General features: G+C 35.4%; 1 protein-coding gene across 1 annotated transcript in view; it reads right to left on the bottom strand.

The window, feature by feature from the left end:
* FOXP2 (forkhead box P2) overlaps positions 1 to 22,500 on the bottom strand; it is a 566,087-nt gene that overhangs the window by 9,875 nt on the left and 533,712 nt on the right. The window contains exon 19 of the mRNA XM_045495376.1: positions 21,722 to 21,885. Within this exon, the coding sequence (XP_045351332.1) occupies positions 21,722 to 21,885 (164 nt within the window). The remainder of the gene's footprint in view (positions 1 to 21,721; positions 21,886 to 22,500) is intronic.

Here is a 22,500-nt window from a genome sequence, read left to right as displayed (position 1 = left end):
TTCAACGCTCCTATTGCACAGAGTGGGAGTCACTTTCCAAGTGTTACAAGTACAGGTAAAGCCAGGACTAGTATACATGCTGGCCTCTGCAATGTTTCTTGGAATCTTGTTATTCCTGCTATCCCATGTTGCCTTCATCAAGTGCACTGAACTTAATTCTTTCTAGTGGTGGTGGTACCAAGTCTTGCCAACTAGGCTATGAACTTCACAGATCAGGAGAGCAATGGATATAGCAAGCACCTAGTAAATATGTGTTGATTGGATAAATGACGTGCCATCAAGTCACTCAGAGTTTCATTTGCACCAATTCTAGAGATTTTCTTAATGTTTATTGAGAGAGAGAGAGAGAGAGAGCAAGTAGGGGAGGGGAGAGAAAGAGGGAGACAGAGGATCTGAAGCAGGCTCTGAGCTCACAGCAGAGTGCCTGACATAGGGCTCGAACTCATGAACCACAAGATCATGACCTGAGCTGAAGTTGGACACTTAACTGACTGAGCCACCCAGGTGCCCCTCATTTGCACCAATTCTAAAAAAATTTCAGGGTGCCTGGATGGCTCAGTTTGTAGAGCATGCAACTCTTGATCTCAGGGTCATGAGTTCAAGCCCCATGTGGGGCATGAAGCCTACTTTAAAGAGAGAGAGAGGGAAAGTTTCTCTCTGGAACTAAGTATACTTAGAATCCTTACCATCCAGAAGTAGTTCACAAACAAGGTATGAGACCTGGGAAAGATGTAAATAAAATTTTCCCTTAAGGCTACAGTATTAGACTGCTAACTTACTAAAAATAAACTAAAACCAAAGCTAATAATTATTAATACTCAATTTTTAAAATATTTATTGCTACCAGCACAATATCTAAGAAAGAAATAAGAAAGTAACAAGAGAGATTAAGCATCTCAGAGAATAAGATTGTTTGAAAGTTATAGGACCTATGCCTGTAGGTGGGGGGAATCTTTTTCAATAAAAATAAAATTCCATCATGATTATCCCCACTCATATTATATTTCACATTTTTGGATCTCCATGCTTCCATGCTTCATATGACACCTGAAGGGAAATTGAACACAAGGAAACCACATGCCTTTGGTGGGTTGTAGGACAAATAAGGCATTAATCTCTTCTGTGGCCATTAGCAACATCTTTCCCTTTTTGTCCCCATTACAGATATTTTCTTTTTAGGAAAAAACGTGGATATTTCTATACTGTTTCTTTCTTTTTTTTTTTTAAACCGTTTGTTCATTTATTTTGAGAGAGGGGAGCCTGACGTGGGCCTTGATCCCATGACTGTGAGATTATGACCTGAGCTGAAATCAAGAGTGGGGTGCTTAACCAAATGAGATACCCCAGGTGCCCCCTGTAGTGTTCATTTTTTTAAGGTACCCTGTGTTAACACCACTGTAAGATCATTAATTTTTCTTGCGAAAATACTCCCCTCCACCGTAGAAACATTTCTGACAATTCAAATAAAATAAAGGAATGCTTTTAAAGAAACACCCTCTCTGTTCAGTGCTCACCAATTCTGCCTTCTGTATCCTCTTCTCCAGTGAAAATATTTTATAGGTTCTAATTACTAGGGTGTAATTTAAAATAGTAAATTATATGTGCTTGGTATTTTGATTAACTTATAAGTATAGTATAAAGTAATACTGAGTAATTTAGGCACCTCATTTATAACCTTTGGTCACGTAGCAGTGATTAAGTGGTTAATGATATAGTGGGCTTTAAGGATAAAATGTTTGGGTTTGAATCCTGGCTTCCTTACGTCCTAGCTGTGTGACTGGGAAGTTACTCTATATGTCCTTTTCTTTACTCATAAAAGAGGAGTAATAAAGTACCCACTTTATACAGTTGTTAGGAGGATTAAGTGATTTTTTTATATATGTGAACCACTTAGAACAGTGCCTGGGTCATAAGTGATCAATGAATGTTAGATACAGTCATGATATAATTACAACCTTAAATACATTTGGGAGAAGATATGTATAAATACATGATCTAATTTTAAACACTGTATGAGTTTAATTAGCTCTAAAAATATTTTAGCCCTTCTCCCAATGTGAGATTTCTATTACTATATCAGAAAAGTCATAAAAGAATGATATATGTCCCCCACATATCAGATGCCAGGCATTAGGGTTATTAAAGTAATCCTAGTAACAGCTGCGCTTCCTTAAAAGTACATTTGAGGTAAGAAAGTCAATGGAACAAAATAACATGACATATTAATATAATTATTCCAAAGAATTATTTACTAATAATTTTCTGAACACAGAAACACTAAACCAGAAGCCCAGGTCATATCTTGGATCATTTTTAGATCAACGGAGGAAAGCAAATTTCAGAGTAGAAGGGCCATCATTGAAAAGCCCTGTACACCGACCTCCTGCACTTACTCTCCTCCATCATCCATCCCAGGGCTCATCATTAGCTTGCCATTAAAATCATTAACATGTGTGCATTGAATGGTCCAGGCTTGCCTCACATTTGCTGTGCACATAAGGGCTTATGGAGTCTGATAGTGTATGTTTAGCTGAAGAAACCTTTCATAGGTTAACTCAAAGTTGACTCAAAAGTGGACATTTTCAGAGATATAGCAATAAACATACACTTATTGGGGAATTTTTTTTTTCTGCCAAAAATTCCTTTGTGCTGTGTTTTGAGCCATGTCCCCTGTGTCTGTAATGATGTAAAGAACATCAATCTCACTCTGACAGTAAGAGCCAATAACATGTAACTATTATCTTTTAGTGCCAATAATTAATTTAACAAAAGTGTATGGAGTACTTTCCATATATAAGGCACTGTGGGGGCTTTAAATAGCGATCAAAGAATTTGCAGTCTAATATGGAAGAAATATGTACCCAGATAACTACAAGATTGCCCTCCATAAATGTACTAAGAGAAGGAGCGATTGAGACAGGAGGAGTTCACAGCTGGGAAAGATGATTTGCCTCTAAGAAGACCTGCAATGTATGTATACTCTTAATGGCATTCTTTTAAGACAATAAAGTAAGAGAAAGTTCAAATGGACAAAAGAGAGAAATCCTTGACTATCCTGATGATAGTTCTTTCTGGGTTTGAGGATGGTTTCGATATTCATCATGCCATGTTTTCCTTTCACTGATTTGAAATTTATGTGCTGCTTCCTTCAGGGATGGCTTGAGGTATCGTACAGATTAAACTGCAGTCCTTAACAGAGTCTTTAATAATAAGTAAAGTAGAAGCTACTTCAAACAAATAAAATCAGTTGTTTCCAGGAACAAAATAGATGATATGCATTTGAAACATCAAAACATTAGCTTTTTTTTTTTTTTTTTTAACTTATGGACATAATGAAAGAAAGAATAAAACCAGTGGAGTCACTGATTTTTTTATTGTCTGAAAACTTGAATAGGGATAATAAAGAGACGTATTTTTAACATATTTTAAGGCAGGAGTCTATGAAGTCTGGATTGGATGATTTTGCCAGCCACTTATTTAGTTACTGGGCACCTAACACAAGCCAGGCATCTGTATTACTACAGACGTAAGAGTACAAACCTTTGGCATAGGAGGACACAGAAAGAAGGTAATCATGTTTGATAGTCACTGTAGTCGTTCTTAACCTGATAAATATGGCATATTTCTTTAGGTGGATTTGGAAACAAGTTCATCTTTGATTTTAAAGCAAATGATCCATTTGGTAAATAATGGATGTTCTTTCAAACAAGAATCCACAAATTCATTGCGAATGGTTTAAAAACTTTTCTTTCCATGAAATAAATTTTTCTTAAAAAGTTTTTTTATTTTTATTTTTTGAGAGAGAATGAGTGGGGGAAGGGAAGAGAGAGAGGGAGGGAGATAATACCCAGCAGGCTCTGCTCTGTCAGTGCTGTCAGTGCCAAGCCCAACATTGGGCTTGACTAAGCCACCCAGGCGCCCCAAATAGATTTTTTAAATGCTTATTTATTTTTGAGAGAGAGAGACAGAGTGTCAGTGGGGGAGGGGCAGAGAGAGAGGGAGACACAGAATCCGAAGCAGGCTGCAGGCTCTGAGCTGTCAGCAGGGTCGGACTCAGGACTCAAACCCACGAACTACAAGATCATGACCTGAGCCAGTCAGACGCTTAACCAACTGAGTCACCCAGGTGCCCCTAAATAGAAGATTTCGAATTCAGCTATTCTGTGTAGTCGACTACCTCTGATTTTCTACAGAAATGCAGTGATTTATATTTCTAGTTTAAAGAAGATAAACCCACCTCCTAATTTAATATAACTTGCATTTGGGAGAACTAGAATGCTATTTGGAATTTCTCTGGATAAATGGAGAGCAAGTATTTAGTGACTGAGAGATGTAAAGTCTGCTATTACTCTCTGACAGAGAGGTACAAAGTCAGTAAATGAAAGGGAAGTGCTTCTAGATGGATAAAAGTTACTTCTTGTTAAAAGTGAAAAGAATTCAACAGACATTATGTGCAAACCACTGGGCTAGGGGCTGATATGAACAATAGTTCCTGTTTTCATAGTTTCCAATGTAATAGGAGGTACGATGTATACAAAAGTAACTCTGATACCAGGCAGAATGTGATCAGTACCACAGTTGACAAAGTGTTAGGAAAGAGGGGAGGTAAATTCTGGCAATGCAATCAGTGAGTACTTTATGAAAGAGGGAGGTGTCACTTCAGGCAGGCTTTGAAATATGTGAAAATGTTCATAATGCAGAAACGAGGGAAAGGACCTTCTGAGTGGAAATGGGGAAAATGGATAATCTTAAATGTGTTGTGGGAAACCTGAGAGTGTGCAGAGGCCATGGAGAAAGGAGGGTTAGTAATAAAGAAATATGTTAGAAAGCAGAGCAAGGTCAGATGGTGAAGGGCCCTTGAGTTGCATTTTATGGAGTTTAAAATTTATTCTCTGCCAGCTGAAGGGCTATTGATGGTTTCTGAGCCCGGCAGCGAAAAGATAGAAGAGTTTTGGAGGATTAACTTGCAAAGCTTACACTGAGTGTAGGACACTGGAGGGAGGATTCTCAGTTAGGAGACCACTAAAACAGTGTAACAGGTAATGATGGTTAGGACTAAGGTGGAGGGATTAGGAACAGTGGAGAGCAGTGAAAAATTTAGGCTATAGGCCACGGAGTAAAACGGTTTTGCATCCATTGATCCTAAATTTATGTGTATGTGAAACAGTTCCCTCATATGCTCTACCACGGAGCTAGAAGGACCTACATCTATGTCCAAAATTCTAAGTGGTTGGGGCACCTGGGTGGCTCAATCAGTTAAGTATCTGACTTTGGCTCAGGTCATGATCTCATGGTTCGTGAGTTCGAGCCCTACATCAGGTTCTGCTCTGTCAGTGTGGAGCCTGTTTGGAATTCTCTCTCCCCAATCTCTCTCTGCCCCTCCCCAGCATGTGTGCATGCTCTATCTCAAGTTTAAAAGAAGATTCTAGAAGTTAAAAGAGGAGATGACTGTCCATAACTCATATACAATTTTGATGAATCTTTATATTTTCTATTTTAATTGCTCAAGGAAAAGAAGTAGATCCCAGAAAGTGGGAGATATTAGAAACTGGAAGATGAGAAGATATTGAAAATGAATCTCTATAGTCCTCTTTGTGATTGAGAGAGCAGTCAGTAGCAAAAATGATCACAAAAACTCATAAAGGCTATTGATACTCGATATTTAGATATTTTATATATTTTTAATCCTTACTTTGTGTTCTTATGTCACTTTATATATTTTTTAATGTTTGTTTGTTTATTTATTTATTTAGAGAGAAAGAGAGCACAAGTGGGAGAAGGACAAAAAGAGAAAGACACAGAATGTGAAGCAGGCTCCAGGCTCTGAGCTGTCAATGCAGAGCCTGACATGGGGCTCGAATTCATGAACTGTGAGATCATAACCAGAGCCAAAGTTGCATGCTTAACAGACTAAGCCAACCAGACACCCCTTCTTATGTTATTTTAAAGACTTAATAAAAATAAAAAAAAAAAAAACTTCTTCACAGTGAAGGAAACAATCAACAAAACTAAAAGGCAATCTTTGGAATGGGAGAAGACATTTGCAAATAACATATCTGATAAAAGGTTAGTATCCAAAATATATAAAGAACTTACAAACCCTCAACACCCAAAAAATGAATAACCTAATTTAAAAATGGGCAGAAGACATGAATAGACATTTTTCCAAAGAAGACATCCAGATAACCAAGAGACACATGAAAAGATGCTCAACATCACTGATCATCAGGGAAATACAAATCAAAACTACAATGAGATATCACCCTCACACCTATCAGAATGGCTAAAATTAAAAACACAAGAAAAAACAGGTGTTTGCGAGGATGTGGAGAAAAGGGAACCCTCTTGCTGTCTTGGTGGGAGAGCAAACTGGTGTGGCCATTTTCAAAAATAGTATGGAGGTTCCTCAAAAAGTTAAAAATAGAACTATCCTAAGATTCAGCAATTGCACTACTAGGTATTTACCCAAAGGACACAAAAATACAGATTTGAAAGGATACATGCACCCCAATGTTTATAGCAGCATTATCAACAATAGCCAAATTATGGAAACAGCCCAAGTATGCATCAACTGGTGAATGGATAAAGAAGAAGTGGTATATACGTACAGTGGAATATCACTCAGCCATCAAAAAGAATGAAATCTTGCCATTTGCAAGGACATGGATGGAACTAGAGAGAATTATGCTAAGTGAAGTAAGTCAAAGACAAATACCATATGATTTAATTTGTATGTGGAATTTAAGAACCAAATGACCAGAGGGGGAAAAAAAAGAGAGACAAACCAAGAAACCAAGACTCTTAACTACAGAGAACAAACAGGGTTACCAGAGGGCAAGTGGGTGGGGGGAAGGGTGAAATAGGGGTTGGGGATTAAGGAGGACACTTGTGATCAGTACCGGGAATTGTATGGAAGTGCTGAATCACTATACACCTGAGACTAATATTACACTGTATGTGAACTAATTTGAATTTAAACAAAAACTTTAAAAACATATTTTAAAACTGAATAGCGAAGGAAAAGTGCATAAAGTGTGGTGACTTTCTCAAGTCCAAAAACTCTACTATTTCTAGAGATGAGTAACAAAAAAAGAAAAGAGGTAAGCCTTTTTAAAAGTAGGTAACATATACCCATGAGGGTCTTGTTAAGAAACTCCAAATAATTGGTGATTTTTAAAAAATGCCCCCACCCTATCATCAGCTTGGAGGCTAATGAACTCTAAGATAGGGCTCCCTCTGTCCAATCCCATCCCACAGGCATTCTCCTCTAGGCTGGTTGCCACACCAAGGCAAAGGAATTATTGCCCGTTCTCTGAATGATAGTCACCTTTGCTTGTAATCCTTAAATCCTTTGCACCTATCTTCTCTTACCTCATCTCTGCTTAATATTAGGTTGAGAAATTTGGTATTTTTGTAAGCAAAATCCATCAAATAGAAATAATTTCATAAAGTTCACCCTAAAAATTTACTTCATGTGAAGCCTAACTCAAAGCTAGAGCTCCCACAAAGCCTTTTCTGATTCTCTGTGTGCCTACACTTAGTTCTTTGAATTTACAATCAGGCTGGTAACTGTCTTCATTCTTTTACTTGGTCTCTCTCACTGTCTATGCAGATATCCATTGCTCTACCAGAGTTTTACCTCTTTGTAGGTATAGACCATCTGCCACTTTCTAGCACAGTGCATTGCATATAATAATTGCTCATTAAATGTTTATTCAATCAAATGAATGAAACTTATTTCTGTGATGTTCAACCTGCCAAACCTCTAGTAGAAGGAAATGCCAAGTAGCAGTTGATTTTTACACTCCAGTTTCTCTCTCACTTTTACAGACCACTCTCAATAATAGTATATACCAAAACACAAACAGAGGCCTAGCTACATTAATAGACTGATTCATTGCCTGAAGGAATGTGTTGGTTCTTTGGTTATGAAATTTATAAGCACTCAAGGCACCATGAAAGGCAGAAGAAATGTTAATTTTTGTCCATATCCTAAAGCAAAGAGTCAAATTATAATGGGGGGGGTTATCTTTTCAGATTGTGGTCACATAATATATTCCTTAGAGGAATATAAATTGTCTTCATTTACTTCTTATTCAAGACTAAGTAAAAGATCCGATACACTCGTCCTAGTTTTGTTTGTTTGTTTGTTTTTAAGATTAAGAAAGTACTATGAATAAAGTTCTCTTTAACTGAGATGTTCTAAATATATTTAAGTCAATAGATGTTAGATTGTAGAATCACAACAGTGTGTCCTTATTTAACAGTTATCAAATGTAACAATTAAAATATTTATATGTCATTTTTTATGAGAAACTCAGTGGCACAATGTAAATTTGTTTGAGGCTTTCAGAAATACAATATTTACTAACACCATGAAGCTAATCATAAAATTTTAAGTTTCTCTCTTTTTTTTATTTTTTAGGACTAGACATATGGTAGTATTTGATAAATTGTTGGTCATTCAATCAAGATATTAGGAATTTTCAAGGTTGATCTAAAACCAGGTTAATTGATCATGTAAAGAATGTGCTAGTTATTTATTGACAGCATGTATCATTATTTTCTATGTATATTTTTTAGTTTGTTTATTTATTTATTTATTTTATTCTCAAGTTAGTTAACATATAATGTAGTCTTGACTTCAGAAGTAGAACCCAGTGATTCATCACTTACATATAACACCCAGTGTCCATCCTAAGGGGACACTTGTTGGGAAAATTTTAAGTCTTAAGTATTACGGTATATGCACAAATGCTTTGTAAAAATTACAATTAATAGCTCATATCTACAATATGGATAATTTTAGGAAATGTACAGTTACTTTTATCACACATTTGTAAGTCAGAACTAAATGTAATGCTAGATTAAAATTGTTTTTGTGTTTTAATGATTAGGAGATATCTTTGTACCTTTTCTTTAGATAATCCTAGTTATTTCAGAAAAATTATAATATATTTCATACAGTGTACCTACTTAAAAGAATAATAAACATTTTATATGAAGAGGTATAATACATCTTTTAAAAATCCAGTAAGAATATTTTTAACCTTTCCCCTGTCGTAGCACACCTGAAGGATAAAACATGCTTCTCTCAGTAACTATGAATCATTACTACAAAAAAAATGTTACTCCTGGGAGAATACTCAAAAAACTATTCTCAGAAATAGTGTTAGGGCCCTAATGCTTCAATTCTACTGTGGATATTGATTATATTTGACCCAATATAGCAATATTTATCCAGTAAAATTAACATATTTACAGTTCTTTGAGAAACATACTGTATATCCTGAAATATGTATAGTCCTTAAACCATGCATTACTTCTATTTAATTTATTTAGTTTGGATACCTTTAACTTGCATGGTATATACACTGGTTAACTCCAACAGAAAATATTTATAGTCATACAAATTCTTTACCTCTTTTATCATTATGTCCTAATTGTTGATTAACAACATTAAAAAAATATCAGAGTATAATGAGTATTGCTATAGGCTAATATGCTGTCCATTGATTTGTATAGGTTTTCACTATTTCACCAAAAAAATCAAAATTTTTATTTTCTTTTTTCTTTTCTTTTCTCTTCCCTTCTTCTTCTTCTTCTTCTTCTTCTTCTTCTTCGAGAGAGAGAGAGAGAGAGAAAGAGAGAGAGAGAGGGAGAGCACGCAGCACAAGCTAGCAGGGGAAGGGGCAGAGGGAGTGGGAGAGAGAGAATCTTAGGCAGGCTCCATGCCCAGTGCAGAGCCTGATACGGGGCTCAAGCTCAGAACGGTAAGATCACGACCTGAGCCAAAATCAAGAGCTGGACGCTCAACCAACCGAGACGCCCAGGTGCCCCCAAATCAAAATATTTCTAATTAAAAGGAAATACCTGGATAAGATGGGGTTTTCTTTTAGCTATTTATAATGTCTATATTTAGTTCTTGGCACAGAACTGTAGAATGAATAATGATAAGTACTAGTATGTAAGCATTATAAAAAAATCAAATTATAAGATTAGCACTTTATTTGTTTTTGTTTTTGTTTTCGTTTTTAATATATGAAATTTATTGTCAAATTGGTTTCCATACGACGCCCAGTGCTTAAGATTAGCACTTTAACTATTAATTTTATATATGCTTGAAAAAAATTTGCTTCAATTAGTTCAAATTTGCTAATTGTGCAATCTTTACTTACTACATAAATATCATTGCTTTAACGATGTACAATGAATTCTAAAATATAAGCACAGGATCCTTTATTAAGACACAAAGATTTAGCTTCATGATACTCAATTTTTAGTTTTGTTTGTTACTTTTGAGTAGCTAACTTCTATCAACTGGTATCTTAGAAGATTCAATCACATCAAATAATTTTTTAAAAGTCTTTTTTTCCCCCAAAGAAGAAGTTTTAGAGGAAAACTAGTGAGATAATTGATGTACATTTAGAAAGCATATGAAAAATGGAGATTGTGGAAATTCAATTTTACTCATTTCCTTCTAGTATAAATACAAGGAAATGATATAATTATATTTGGAACTTAAGGGTAGATTTATAAAATTTGCAAGTTTAGTTATCTCCATTTGTATAAATTCAGGTTGAAATGAGAAACAATTCCTGTTTCTTAAACACTTGTAACTTTTAGAGTAATATTTTGTTTAGGAAGTATTTTAGTTTAACATATCAAAGAAATAGGTAATGAATGAAACTAAAGTTTTAAAAGGAAAAGTTTGATTTTAAAAGAAAAAAGTTTCCGTTGTACTTTTATTGATCTACTTTGAGAGGGAGAGCAAGTGGGGTAGGGGCACAGGGAGAGAGGCAAGAGAGAGAATCCCAAGAAGGCTCTGCACTGTCAGCTCACAGCCCCGATGTGGGGCTTGAACCCACAAACCATGAGATCATGACCTGAGCCGAAATCGAGAGTTGGATATTTAACCGACTGAGCCACCCAGGTGCTCTTCATAGTATTTTTTTAAAATGAGAGATGATCTTAGCCTAATGTGAGTAATTAAACAACTAAAGTTACCTACACTGACATTGAGAAACTATTTGCTTAATTTTACTTAAGATTTTATTCTTTTGATATAATAATCCTCCTTCTGCCAAAATATAGATTTTATTTCCTAAATTAAACACACAGCAGAGAAATAATTCTGTTTTACAAAAGTCAATAAGAAGGCCATATATTAAAGCCACTAGACATGAAAAATTAGCTATAGATTTATTAAAGAAATTACAAAACAGATACTTACTAGTATAGTTAAATTTTTTCCAGTTTATTATTTTTCAAGATTTTCTCTTCTGTAAATTAAAATAACATTTACCACAAAATTTTTACTATTGTCTGAATTATCTTCGTTTTGATTTGAATGAGTCTGCACATAGCTACCATTAGAACAGTACTTGGAACTACTACTCCAGTTATTACCCCATTTCAAAAGATAAAAATTCTGCTTATCTCTTGATGAAAATAAAAATATTCTTCCTCCCGGAAATGTGCAACCAGGAATAGCAAGACAGAACAACTGGAGTGAACAAGTGATTCCTCTTTCCATGTATACCTTGTATCACTTGTTTCATTCAGAATATAATTAGAAAATGCCCTGCTAAATTTCCTACACCTTTTTGTGTTGGCTAAAAATAAACTGACAAATGAATTTTAATTTTTCATCTTAAGGTCAGAATACAACTTTAATCCTAATATAGTTAATAAATCTTATATCTCCTTTAATCTGTCATCTAAAAATCACAGCCATTTATTTGATTGAAAGGAATATTGTTTCCAGATAACTGTAATAAAAATTTCTTTTCTAAGATACACTGCCAGTCTCAAGGATGGAGTTTATAATTCTATCCTACATCCCAATGGATCTGACCCCAAGATGGAGACCTAAAGTTCCATTTAAAGTCAATAGAAGTTCTAAGAAATATAACAAAAAGGTGGACTAAGGTTAATAAAACATAATTTTATAAATTGTACGCATATATATGTGTATCAGAATTTCTCTAAGATTTCTTGCCCTTACCTTCAGCATTATACTGAAATTTATTCAAATTTATGCAACATTGTTTAAAGGACCTGGATTTTACATGATTTGAAGGCTCGCTCCCAAATGATTTCAGATAGTTTTGCTGCAGTGCTCTTAAAAAAAACATAACAACAAAATTCATTATGATTTATCATTCTATTTGATTTATAAAAGTAATAGATATGACCCAAACAGCTGCAATAAAATGAAAATACAATTGTAATTACTTTGATCCTTGATGAGTATGAACAGATTTTGCCCAATCTCAGAATTAAAACTAGTTGCATGTTGAGATATAATTGGTACTATTCAATTTTGTGTCTCATAAATGGAAACCTTCAACCAACATCTAGCTGGGGATCTAGGACCTTTATATTTCTGATCTGTAGGCCAGTGAAATAAAAGAAAATCTAAATTAAATCTTGACACTCAGCCATTAAGGGGGCTTTGCTGCTGCTCCGGAACTCCTTTGAACTATTCATCCAAGAAATGTGTTTGCCTTGTTTCTTGGAATAAGTTTCAATCAAAAATGTCAGGATGGGTATAAAGGTACACAAAATGTATATCCCTGTTCCTAATTCCCTCTTTGATAACTTGGCTTCTGGCTCCTTGAAGACTTTGCCCTCAAAGTCCTATAACTGGGCCCTACGGCTGTGGCTAGCCCCCTCCCCCCTCAGTGTGGCTCACCCATTTTCTGGACTGTGGTCTATTTCCCCTTGCCACATTGCCTGATGGGATGTTGTCCATCCACTGTTGGCTCTTGATGAAGCTCTCTCCTGGATATCTTTACAGAGATTGCTGTCCACCAGGATTACATATGGTTCATGTCACTAGGTCTGTCTAATCTGTGAGACTGGCCGCTCTGCTGAAACTATTTCTCTGCTCAAATTAAATTGTAGTGTTGGCTCAGTGTTCAGTTTTCTCCTGAACTACGCTAAGTTATGCTCTATTAGTTCCAAACACAAGATTGAAATAGGGAATAAAGCCAATAGTTACCTCTTGTTCTAAATCTAATACATTATGTCCTTTTTTAACCTGCAAATTAACAAAAGGAATCTTATTTTTAACGTTCATTTATTTATTTTTGAGAGAGAGATGGACAGAGAGATAGAATGAGAGAGAGAGAATAGATGAGGAATGGACAGAGAGAGATGGAGAGAGAGTATTCCAAGCTCTGTTCTGACAGCATGGAGCCTGATGTGGGGCTCAACCTCGTGAACTGTGAGATCATGACCTGAGCTGAAGTCAAAAGTCGGAAGCCTAACGGACTGAGCCACCCAGGTGCCCCAGCGAAGGGATCTTATATTTAATGTTGCAAATGCAAATTCTTATAGAGTAAGGTAACATTGCATGAGTATCCATTGAATGAATACTGTTACTTCTGACTTTTAAATGTTTTGATGATGTTACTCCATTTTTAGTCTTCAAAGATTAAGATAATGTTGAATGAACACAAGAACATTAGTTTCCACTAGTTATATTAAACTATTTGATCATCTGTTGCTTACATGAATTATTTAATTCTATTCTAATGATAGAAACTGCTTACGGAATAGAGAAACCCAGTAAAAAGTTTTATACTGTAGTTTTTGGTGTCAAAATATTCAAGTATATTGTGACACTCATGTTAATGATCAATTTTAAATTCTGATAAACTAGTTAAAATACATATAATTGTAACACATATTAAAATATAATTTTTCACCATGGAAAGTAATTTCACATTACGTAATATTCTGAAATGATAGCTGACTTCATGTAATAAATACCTTTGGTCATAAAATTCCTATAGTTGCCAAATATACATCCACTTCCCAAATCCCACGTCAAAAGCTGAAGTTAAAACACCATACAGGTATATTAAAATCTTCATTTCACCCTGGTATTAGAAGTAGGAAGAAATTAATACAGCATAGCAATATTCCTTTTCTAACAATGCAGTCAATGACATTTTGACCCTTAGAGAAAGGAAATTTCTAAGGCTCAACCTGTGTTAGTGCAAATGAAGATGTTCCTTCTAACAAGGTATCTTCTTTAGATATGAAATAAAATCAGTAAGCTACAGTACTGTCAGCTAAAAGTTTTCCGACACACTTTGCCTAAATGGTGGGGATTCAAGCCATGGATGTCAGATATCATCTGTATAGTTCTATAAAAATCCTTCAAAACCCTATAGGAACCCACAAATTCCCACAATTGGCACGGTAGGGAGACAACACCTTTTAGCTGAAGGCTCTGTACCTCTGGGAGGATCTTTTTATTAAGAGGAACTAGAATGAGTTGTAAGTGCCACATATGGGGACTGGAATAATGTAAAAAAGAACAGCAGCCACTGAGCCACACTTGTAGCACTTAAAAAAAAAAAAAGACGAGATGATAAAGAGCTGGCATAATCATAAGTTTTGTACAATCACTTTGGAAAGAGATCTCAAAGATAACTAGCAAAGTTAATGAAAAGTTTAGAGATCAAATAAAAATGGAATTAACTCAGAATGAGAATTATGAGGCCCAGAAATGCTAGGACCAAAACATAAATAAATAAATAAATAAATAAATAAATAAATAAATAAATAAACAAACAAACAAACAAACAAAATAAAAACGGTGACTGAAAAGTTGTGAATTAGAAAATCTGCAAAAACGTATGTAAAGCAAAAAAAAAAAAAAAAGAAAGAAAGAAAGAAAAAGGAAAAGAAGCTTTTATGTTTAGAGCTTCAAAATGTTCTTTTTGTTTTGTTTTGTTTTTTGTTTTTTTTGTTTTTTCAAAATGCCTCTTAATGATCCAAAATATCAGCAAAAATAGCGTGGGCTTAACCAGCATGAAAACAATGAGAGAGAGCATTCTACTTGCTCAACTTGTCAGTCACTTTCAACTGCTTTCCTCTGAAATACAGAGCCACTTTAATTTTAAATGCTTTTGTCCACAGAGAGATCTAAGGTCTGTAGGGATTTTACATAAAATGTCACCAACTAAAGGTGTAGGGTCTGCAAATTCTGCATGTACCTACAAAGTGCAATTTAAATTTTAAGGCAGCCAAGGAGCAGAGAAGGAAGCAAGGCAATATTATATACGCGAATATCTTTATTATGTTCTATGACAAGTCACGATTTATATTTGATTTTCAATGCTGTTTTACAAAATGGGAGTCCGGAGGTCCTTTTTAGTGCTCTTTGGTTGCAAAATATAATTGCCAAGAGAGGCTGAAGTTTATCATTGGAATGATACAACCACTGAGGTTCTCAAGAAGCAGAGGATGCTGTAAAGAGGACTGGGACACGCATTGTATAGAAAGTTCTGGGGCACGTAGAATACGTGTTCAACATGTTAATCAAAAAGATTAATGTGATCCCTGTTGCAGTCCTGAAATACTACTATATGACTCCTTTTATGTGATGCCTCAGCCTTTGATTTCATTACTCTAAAGTTTTGGCTTCTAAGGACAACAGATTTATTTTCTGGTCTTATATGAACCATATTAACATTCTGATTCTATATGGAAGATCATTAACTCTCGAACTTCAAATATTTGCTTTAATAAGAGGGAGAAAATAATAATCACCTGCAACTAATGTAGAATATTATTAGCGAGTAGAACTTTGAAATGACACAGAGGCTGAAAGGATTCAGGAATGACATGTAAGAAATGATCTGAAAACTCAACAGTAGGAGACTCTAATAATCAGAAAGGGGAACGACATGACAATGGAAGGCTTTGTGAGTAAAGGCCTCAATACAAAACCAGTCTAGGAAGAACATTGATTTTGATCTCTAGAAACAAAATTTGAAAATACAAAAATAGGAATCTCACTTAACATGTTTCAAAAGAGAAAAAAAAAAAGCAAAGATGAACCAACTTATTAAGAGCAAGGAGAAACAACTGATTAGTTAAAAAAAAAAAAAAAAAGAACCAAGTTGAACTAAATATGGTAGGTATATCAATAAACTTCTCTTTTTGCTTCAGGTTTAGAAGGAGACAGGAAATGGACTGATTCTACCAGTACAAGTTCACCTTCCAGCTCTGCTCCAAATGTTTTCTTATCTTTTCATTCAGTTATGTTTAACTTGTGGGAGAAGGGAGTAAGTTCAAATTATTTCCGCTTGAACACAGCATCAATCCTCTGTAAGTAGTCTTTTTAAGAGGCGAACATTGATATAAAACAAGTATCTAACTTAATTTTATCCATATTCTGTAGAACTCCGAGAAGTCAGTAAGGAGGAAATATTGGCATGAGGAACATAAGGGAAGAGTATTCTAAAATAATAATGATACACAGCTCAGACTTAGGGGAGGTATTCTTATTTCTTTTAATTTCTTTAAATGTTTATTTTTGAGAGACAGAGACAGAGCATGAGCAGGGGAGGGGCAGAGAGAGAGGGAGACAGAGAATCTGAAGCAGGCTCCAGGCTCTAAGATGTCAGGACAGAGCCCGACATGGGGCTCGAACTCATGAACCGAATTGTAGGATCATGATCTGAGCTGAAGTTGGAAGCTTAACCAACTGAGCCAACCAGGAGCCCCAGGGGAAGTATTCTTTTTTTTTTTTTTTTTAATTTTTTTTTAATGCTTTATTTATTTTTGAGACAGGGAGAGACAGAGCATGAACAGGGGAGGGTCAGAGAGAGGGAGACACAGAATCTGAAACAGGCTCCAGGCTCTGAGCTGTCAGCACAGAGCCCGACGCGGGGCCCGAATTCACGGACCACGAAACCATGACCTGAGCCGAAGTCGGCCGCTTAACCAACTGAGCCACCCAGGCGCCCTGGGGAAGTATTCTTTACATTTGTTCAGACCATGATGACTCTATAACTCTTTGACAACAGTATAAAATACATATTTTAAAATCTATTTGGCTGAAAAGAGTCAAATCAAGTTTAAAGAAACTTATTATGTAGAATCTATATTATTCTACCTAGCTTTAACCTTTCTTCCTTTTTTCTAAAATCCCCTTGAACATTCGATCTGATTAATAATGCATTAATTTCAGTACTTTTTTTTCTTTTTTAATTCACCTTCAACAAGATAAATAAAATTTAACAAGATCTGAGAGGACAATCAGGAATGAGGTGAAGGGGGCTGCTACTTACTATTCTGATAAATTTGAACAGTTATAAAATACATACAAACTAAATAATTAAAATTCAAAATAAAACTTCATGAACTTTACCAATATTTAGAAAGATCTGTGAGTTCCCTCATAAAGACGAACACTCTATTTAGTCATCTCTTCCTTCTAAAAATCCCTTGTTTTCCCTTTGTCTGCAGAGTTCAGAGAGAATCCTGGGTTTCCTCTTGTAGGGATTACATTGTGAAGTCAAACCATTTCACATAAACTCATCTTCCATGTGATTCTTCGTAATAGTCATCACACAGTTACCAAGTGCTTACTTGATATGAGTTAGCATGTTGGAGGTTTCAAATTGTACGATACATCCAAAACATAGTATCTGTCCTTCAGCTGGGGCTATCTGCAAAGTGAGCACGCAGTAGGCTTGTGCACACATTCACACACAGGCTTTGTTAGTACCAGTAAATGGTATGTGGAGCAAGCTCTTCCAAAGTGTGGAGCAAAGTGTGCGTCATGATAGCACCATTACTCAGGAAAGCTTCCTAGAAAAATAGGACTAGGCTCCTAAGAAAAGGCAGAATTTAGGTTAAGGGGAAGGAGATGAAGAGCTAAAAAAGGAAAAAGCAGAAAGGCAAGTAGTGAATGCAAAATGAATGCACTAGTTTGGCAAAAGCCTTCATTCAGGGCATTCTAAGAGTAAAACTTGGAGTGAAGAGAAAGTGTTAAATATGGAGCATTAAACTGCAGAATATGGATCACAATTTGACATCTCCTGTTCTCCTAAAATAATTTATAAGAAGCACTAATCTGTAGCTATTCCAATCTTCTAAAACTTCAAAACATCTCTACCAATCCCAGGAGAATACTTCAATATTCTACTATGTTACCATTTGGATTTTGATTATACCATTTTGGAGTTGAATAAAAAGACTAAACAAACAAACAAACAAACAAAAAAGGCTCAGTTTCTTGAATCAAAGGACACTTAGGCTCTTGGATTCAACAAGTAAAATACTGAACACATCGTCTTCCCTCTTGAGCCTTTCCTCTTACAACTTCCAGTTTTCTTTGTGAGCTTCCAAAGTTGCTATGACTTTTCCTAATTTTCCTCTTTGTCCCCAACATTCAGTGGGTTGTCTTATCTGGTCTTTTTCCTCATAATACTTCTTGTATTGATTCCTTGCTCGCCACTCTGAGGCTTGTACGTAAGTCAGGTACTACCTACCACAAGAATTAATCTTCTGCTCTCAGTCTCTCCCAACTCCAGAATATCCTACCAGGTGTGAGTTTCGTTTAGCACACTTCCAGATTACTCTTCCTAAAGCACAGCTCTGACAGTGTGAAACTCAAGCTCATGACATTAAGAGGCTCCATACAGCCTAAAAAAAAAACACCACAGCTTGATATTTAAGACACTCAATAGTCTACTAACCACCACTTCATACATTCTAAATTCTGTTTTCCTTTTTGTATTCTAAATTCCTGTCAAACCTATTAGTCAATGCTTTCTAGGCATATATCATGAGTTCCTGTTCTGGGTTGGTATTATTCATCTGGATTGTTCATTATCTATAACCTCAAATAACATCTTTTTTTTTTCTTTTCTCAAAAATCCCTTATCCTGCTGAGTCTGAGTAACCTGCTCACTACCATAAACTTCTGTGTCATATTGTTTCCTTTTGTGGATTGGCTTACTTCATGAATTATAAGAGGGGGTGAGAGGAAAAGGAAAGGGATGGTCAAGGAAACTAAACACACATTTATGCACTACCTTAAAAATGCATTAAATGTGAAATATCTTAATATCATATTTGGTTTCACTTAGAGTAACAATGGGGTATTACAAGATGTAATAAAAGCTAGTAACTGTGTGAGGGACATGGGGAGGAATTATTATCTTCCAGGCACTCATTTCATTTGAAAGAATCCTATGAGGTACGTATTATTATTAGTTACCTCATTTTCAGCTTAGAAAACTGAGGAAAGAAATGAATTCTACTCAGCTATTAGGTGCTAAATCTGGGGTTGGAACACCAACGATATGTCACTAGAGCCCATATACCAAAAGCAGCAGGCCTTTCTACTTCTCATTCCCAATTGCATCAGTAGAACTACTCCCTTCCAAAATAACAAGTACCATGGCTTTATTTCAGGGCACAGAAATATTCAACTTAAATATTCTCTAACAATTCTTTCACTTCTGTTTAATTTACAAAGTACTTGGAAGTGCATTTAATTATATGTAGCCAAATTTTGATTGAGAGAATCAGATAATATTTTTCCTTTGCCCCATAGTGTACATAAAATGCTTAGCATTCTTTAAGTACAAGTATATTCAAACTCTAAAAAGATGAAGATACAGAATGCTGAAGTGACATGCCATCAATAATATTTGACGTCCAATATACAAAAAGTTAATGATAGAAGAAACAGATTCGAAGAATGAATGACAAGTCAATATTTTGCAAGATAATTAAAAAATTGATTGTAATTTATATAAATTAGGAAAAGATCATATTTGGTCTCCCTCGGATTTTTTTTTCCTGAAATCTACTTCCAACAGGCAAGGGAAGCTTTCCTTATACCTCTCTATGGAAAACACACCTAAGTTATTTTTCCACATGCACTAATTCATATTGGCAGAAAACATACAATAAATTGACTATGAACATTTTAGCTTTATATACCTATAGTGGCAGTACATCAGGCACTAAATCCATAATTTTTATATATTATTTTATACATCCTATGTTTTTGCTGAAATATTTCACAATTAAATTCAACTAAATAATAAAATGAAGAGTCTGAAATAGCAATTGCCAAAAGAAAAAAATACAACTAACCTAGCAATGCCATAGCTCAGCCCAATGACTATTTCAGGTTATAAAATAAAATGTTTAACAAACTATTGACTGAATCATTAATGTTTATTTCATTATTCTTATCACTGGACGCTCACATTTAAGAAAACACTTCTTTACGTACCCTTCCATATGGTACACGACCACCAGTATCCACTGCATATTAACACAGGGAGTAATATCAGCAGCAGCTTAAACACTTTCATTATGAACGTCTTTCATTTCTCTGAAATAGGTCTTTTTTAAAAAGGGGAAAACAGGACCTAAATCTTGTTTGCTCTTTAAAGTTTTATTGTTTTAGCATTTTATACAGAGAGCGAGCACCAGCATACTCAGGAGAACTGCTGAAAGTAAAAGGCCTCAAGCTACCCACTGCCTGGCTGATAGGATAAAGCAGAGGTATAAAAACTTTTGTCTGATTGCTCACTTTCCTTGTTTTAGAGTATTCCTGCTCTCAAGAGCATATATTCATGTTCTTTCTACTTCGAGTTTTATTACTTCTTTTGTATTATTTAATACATCTAAAGACACTTCCAAAAGACAAATTTTTCCATTTTGAGAGAGTAATGGTTCGGAACCTGATAAAACACATTAATGTTCACAGTGTGTTTTGCGCAAAGGTGATAGGGTAAAAGTGCTAGAAAGCAATTAAGCTCATGATCTTAAAGACATTAATATGTCAAATAGAAGAAGATGTTTAAAAAGTCAACAAAAATAATATCCTAGGAAAGGTCAAATGGATATAGGCGTGTATAAAGACCACATTTCTCATTCGGGTCTTTGACTAGACATTTAATGCAGAGATGGGGGAAAAATACAAAAATGAGAGAAAGTACTAGTCTTACCTCAATAACTTGAAATTTAGAAGTATATGATGTTTAACTCCAGGAAGTATGGACCTAAGTGTTGGCTCATCCTAACAACTGTGTGGTGTATACACTTTATTATTCAGATTATAATTTTTCCCCCAAATGCTAAGTTCTACCAAGGTCAATACTTTTTAGTAAACAAGAAACTGATATGCTTGGCCTACTGAATAAGGCCAGGCATTTTTTAAAGTGTCATACACATTTCTGAAATCCACAAAACATCAATTTTTAATACATCTACTCTCTCAGCTCCATTAAAAAGATGGTAGGGGAAAGATTTTAGAGTAATTAATGATATAGTTAGCTGCTAAATATTAATAGGAATCGTAGTCTTGCATAAAATATAACATATAAACCTTGCCAATACAGACGCACCAGTAATTAAAGTTGAATATGTAATTACACTGATTTATAAGACAGGCAAAAAGTTACACTTTACTAGCTTCTATGTAAACTGTGGCTAACAGTTAAACTTTGCATTTTACGGTTTATAAAAACGGGCAATATCTTGACTACAGTTCATAAATGGTTTAGAGACCTGTAATAGTAGTAAAAATTACGACAACTTATTCCATCATGAATATTTTTATTGCCCCATACAAACCAAACTGTGATAATGACCCATAAGATGTAGACTCATCTTAGACCCTGCTGTACCCCCAAGAGAATGCTCCTAGTGCTAAGAATTTGTAGAGGACTGCTAGTATAATAATTATGGAACATTGGAGAGAATCTAAAAGATGCATTAAGACTGATTTCGATACACTTTTTCGTATCATGAACACGGGGCAATTGAACTCTACTTAAAACTGTATTTTGTACTCATATGCCATCAGCAACTTCAGGAGACTACTGAATCCTAGAAGCATATGCGTACAGGCCCTTCCCGTCGCGGGGTCTGCTAACCCACTTACATGTGCGGCTGCGGTGAGCAGCCTGGACTGCTGTTCCCATTGCTGTCGATGTGATCCAGGGAGCCATTGAGGTCTTCATGGACGGCCTGCAGCAGGCCACTGGATGCGTTATTGATCAGTCCCGGGTTACTAAGCAAAGGCAAACTGCTCTCTGCCAAGGCAGCCTAGTGAAACGAAGAAGGTGTAATACAACTTTGGAACTGCCCTTTAATTTTTTTTTTTTTTAACATGTATCTTCTTTTAATGGGTTCAGATCCCAACGAGGAGGTTTTAGAAGCATTTAAATAAAATGCATGGGAAGGACAAAGACTCCCAAGCGGCCACTTGTGGCAGAGATATCAAGCAAATTAAGTGTGATGCGAAAATGTAAACAGAAGCTCACCCAGCAAACTTTTTCACTCATGTTTCAGCCTTCCCCATAATGAAATGCTGTATTCCTACATGTCGTGAAAAACCCCAACATATAAGCAGTTGCTCTGCTTTTTAAAAATGACCAGGACTTAGCTCAAAATAAAGAAGTCCTGACATTTGCCTCCTCTGCATAAAAATTATATATTATAATTAAACTTTAAAGTTTTTGCCACAAGCACCATGTTCCCCAACACTATGATGTGAAATCATTTATGACAGCCTGGATAAATATTAATGCATAGCCACATGCATTTGCAAAAGCTTCTATCAATCTAGCATTTGCAGGAAAACCGAGTGTTCCAGATTTTGCCACAGGGTGTCCTTCTTGCTTCTTCACATCAAAAGTAGCTTGAATTAGAACCAGTGCT

This window comes from Leopardus geoffroyi, chromosome A2 (assembly GCF_018350155.1).
Source record: "Leopardus geoffroyi isolate Oge1 chromosome A2, O.geoffroyi_Oge1_pat1.0, whole genome shotgun sequence".
NCBI classification, from domain to species: domain Eukaryota; kingdom Metazoa; phylum Chordata; class Mammalia; order Carnivora; family Felidae; genus Leopardus; species Leopardus geoffroyi.
The sequence above is the reverse complement of the archived record's forward strand: the minus strand, read 5'-3'. Positions and strand labels throughout refer to the sequence as shown.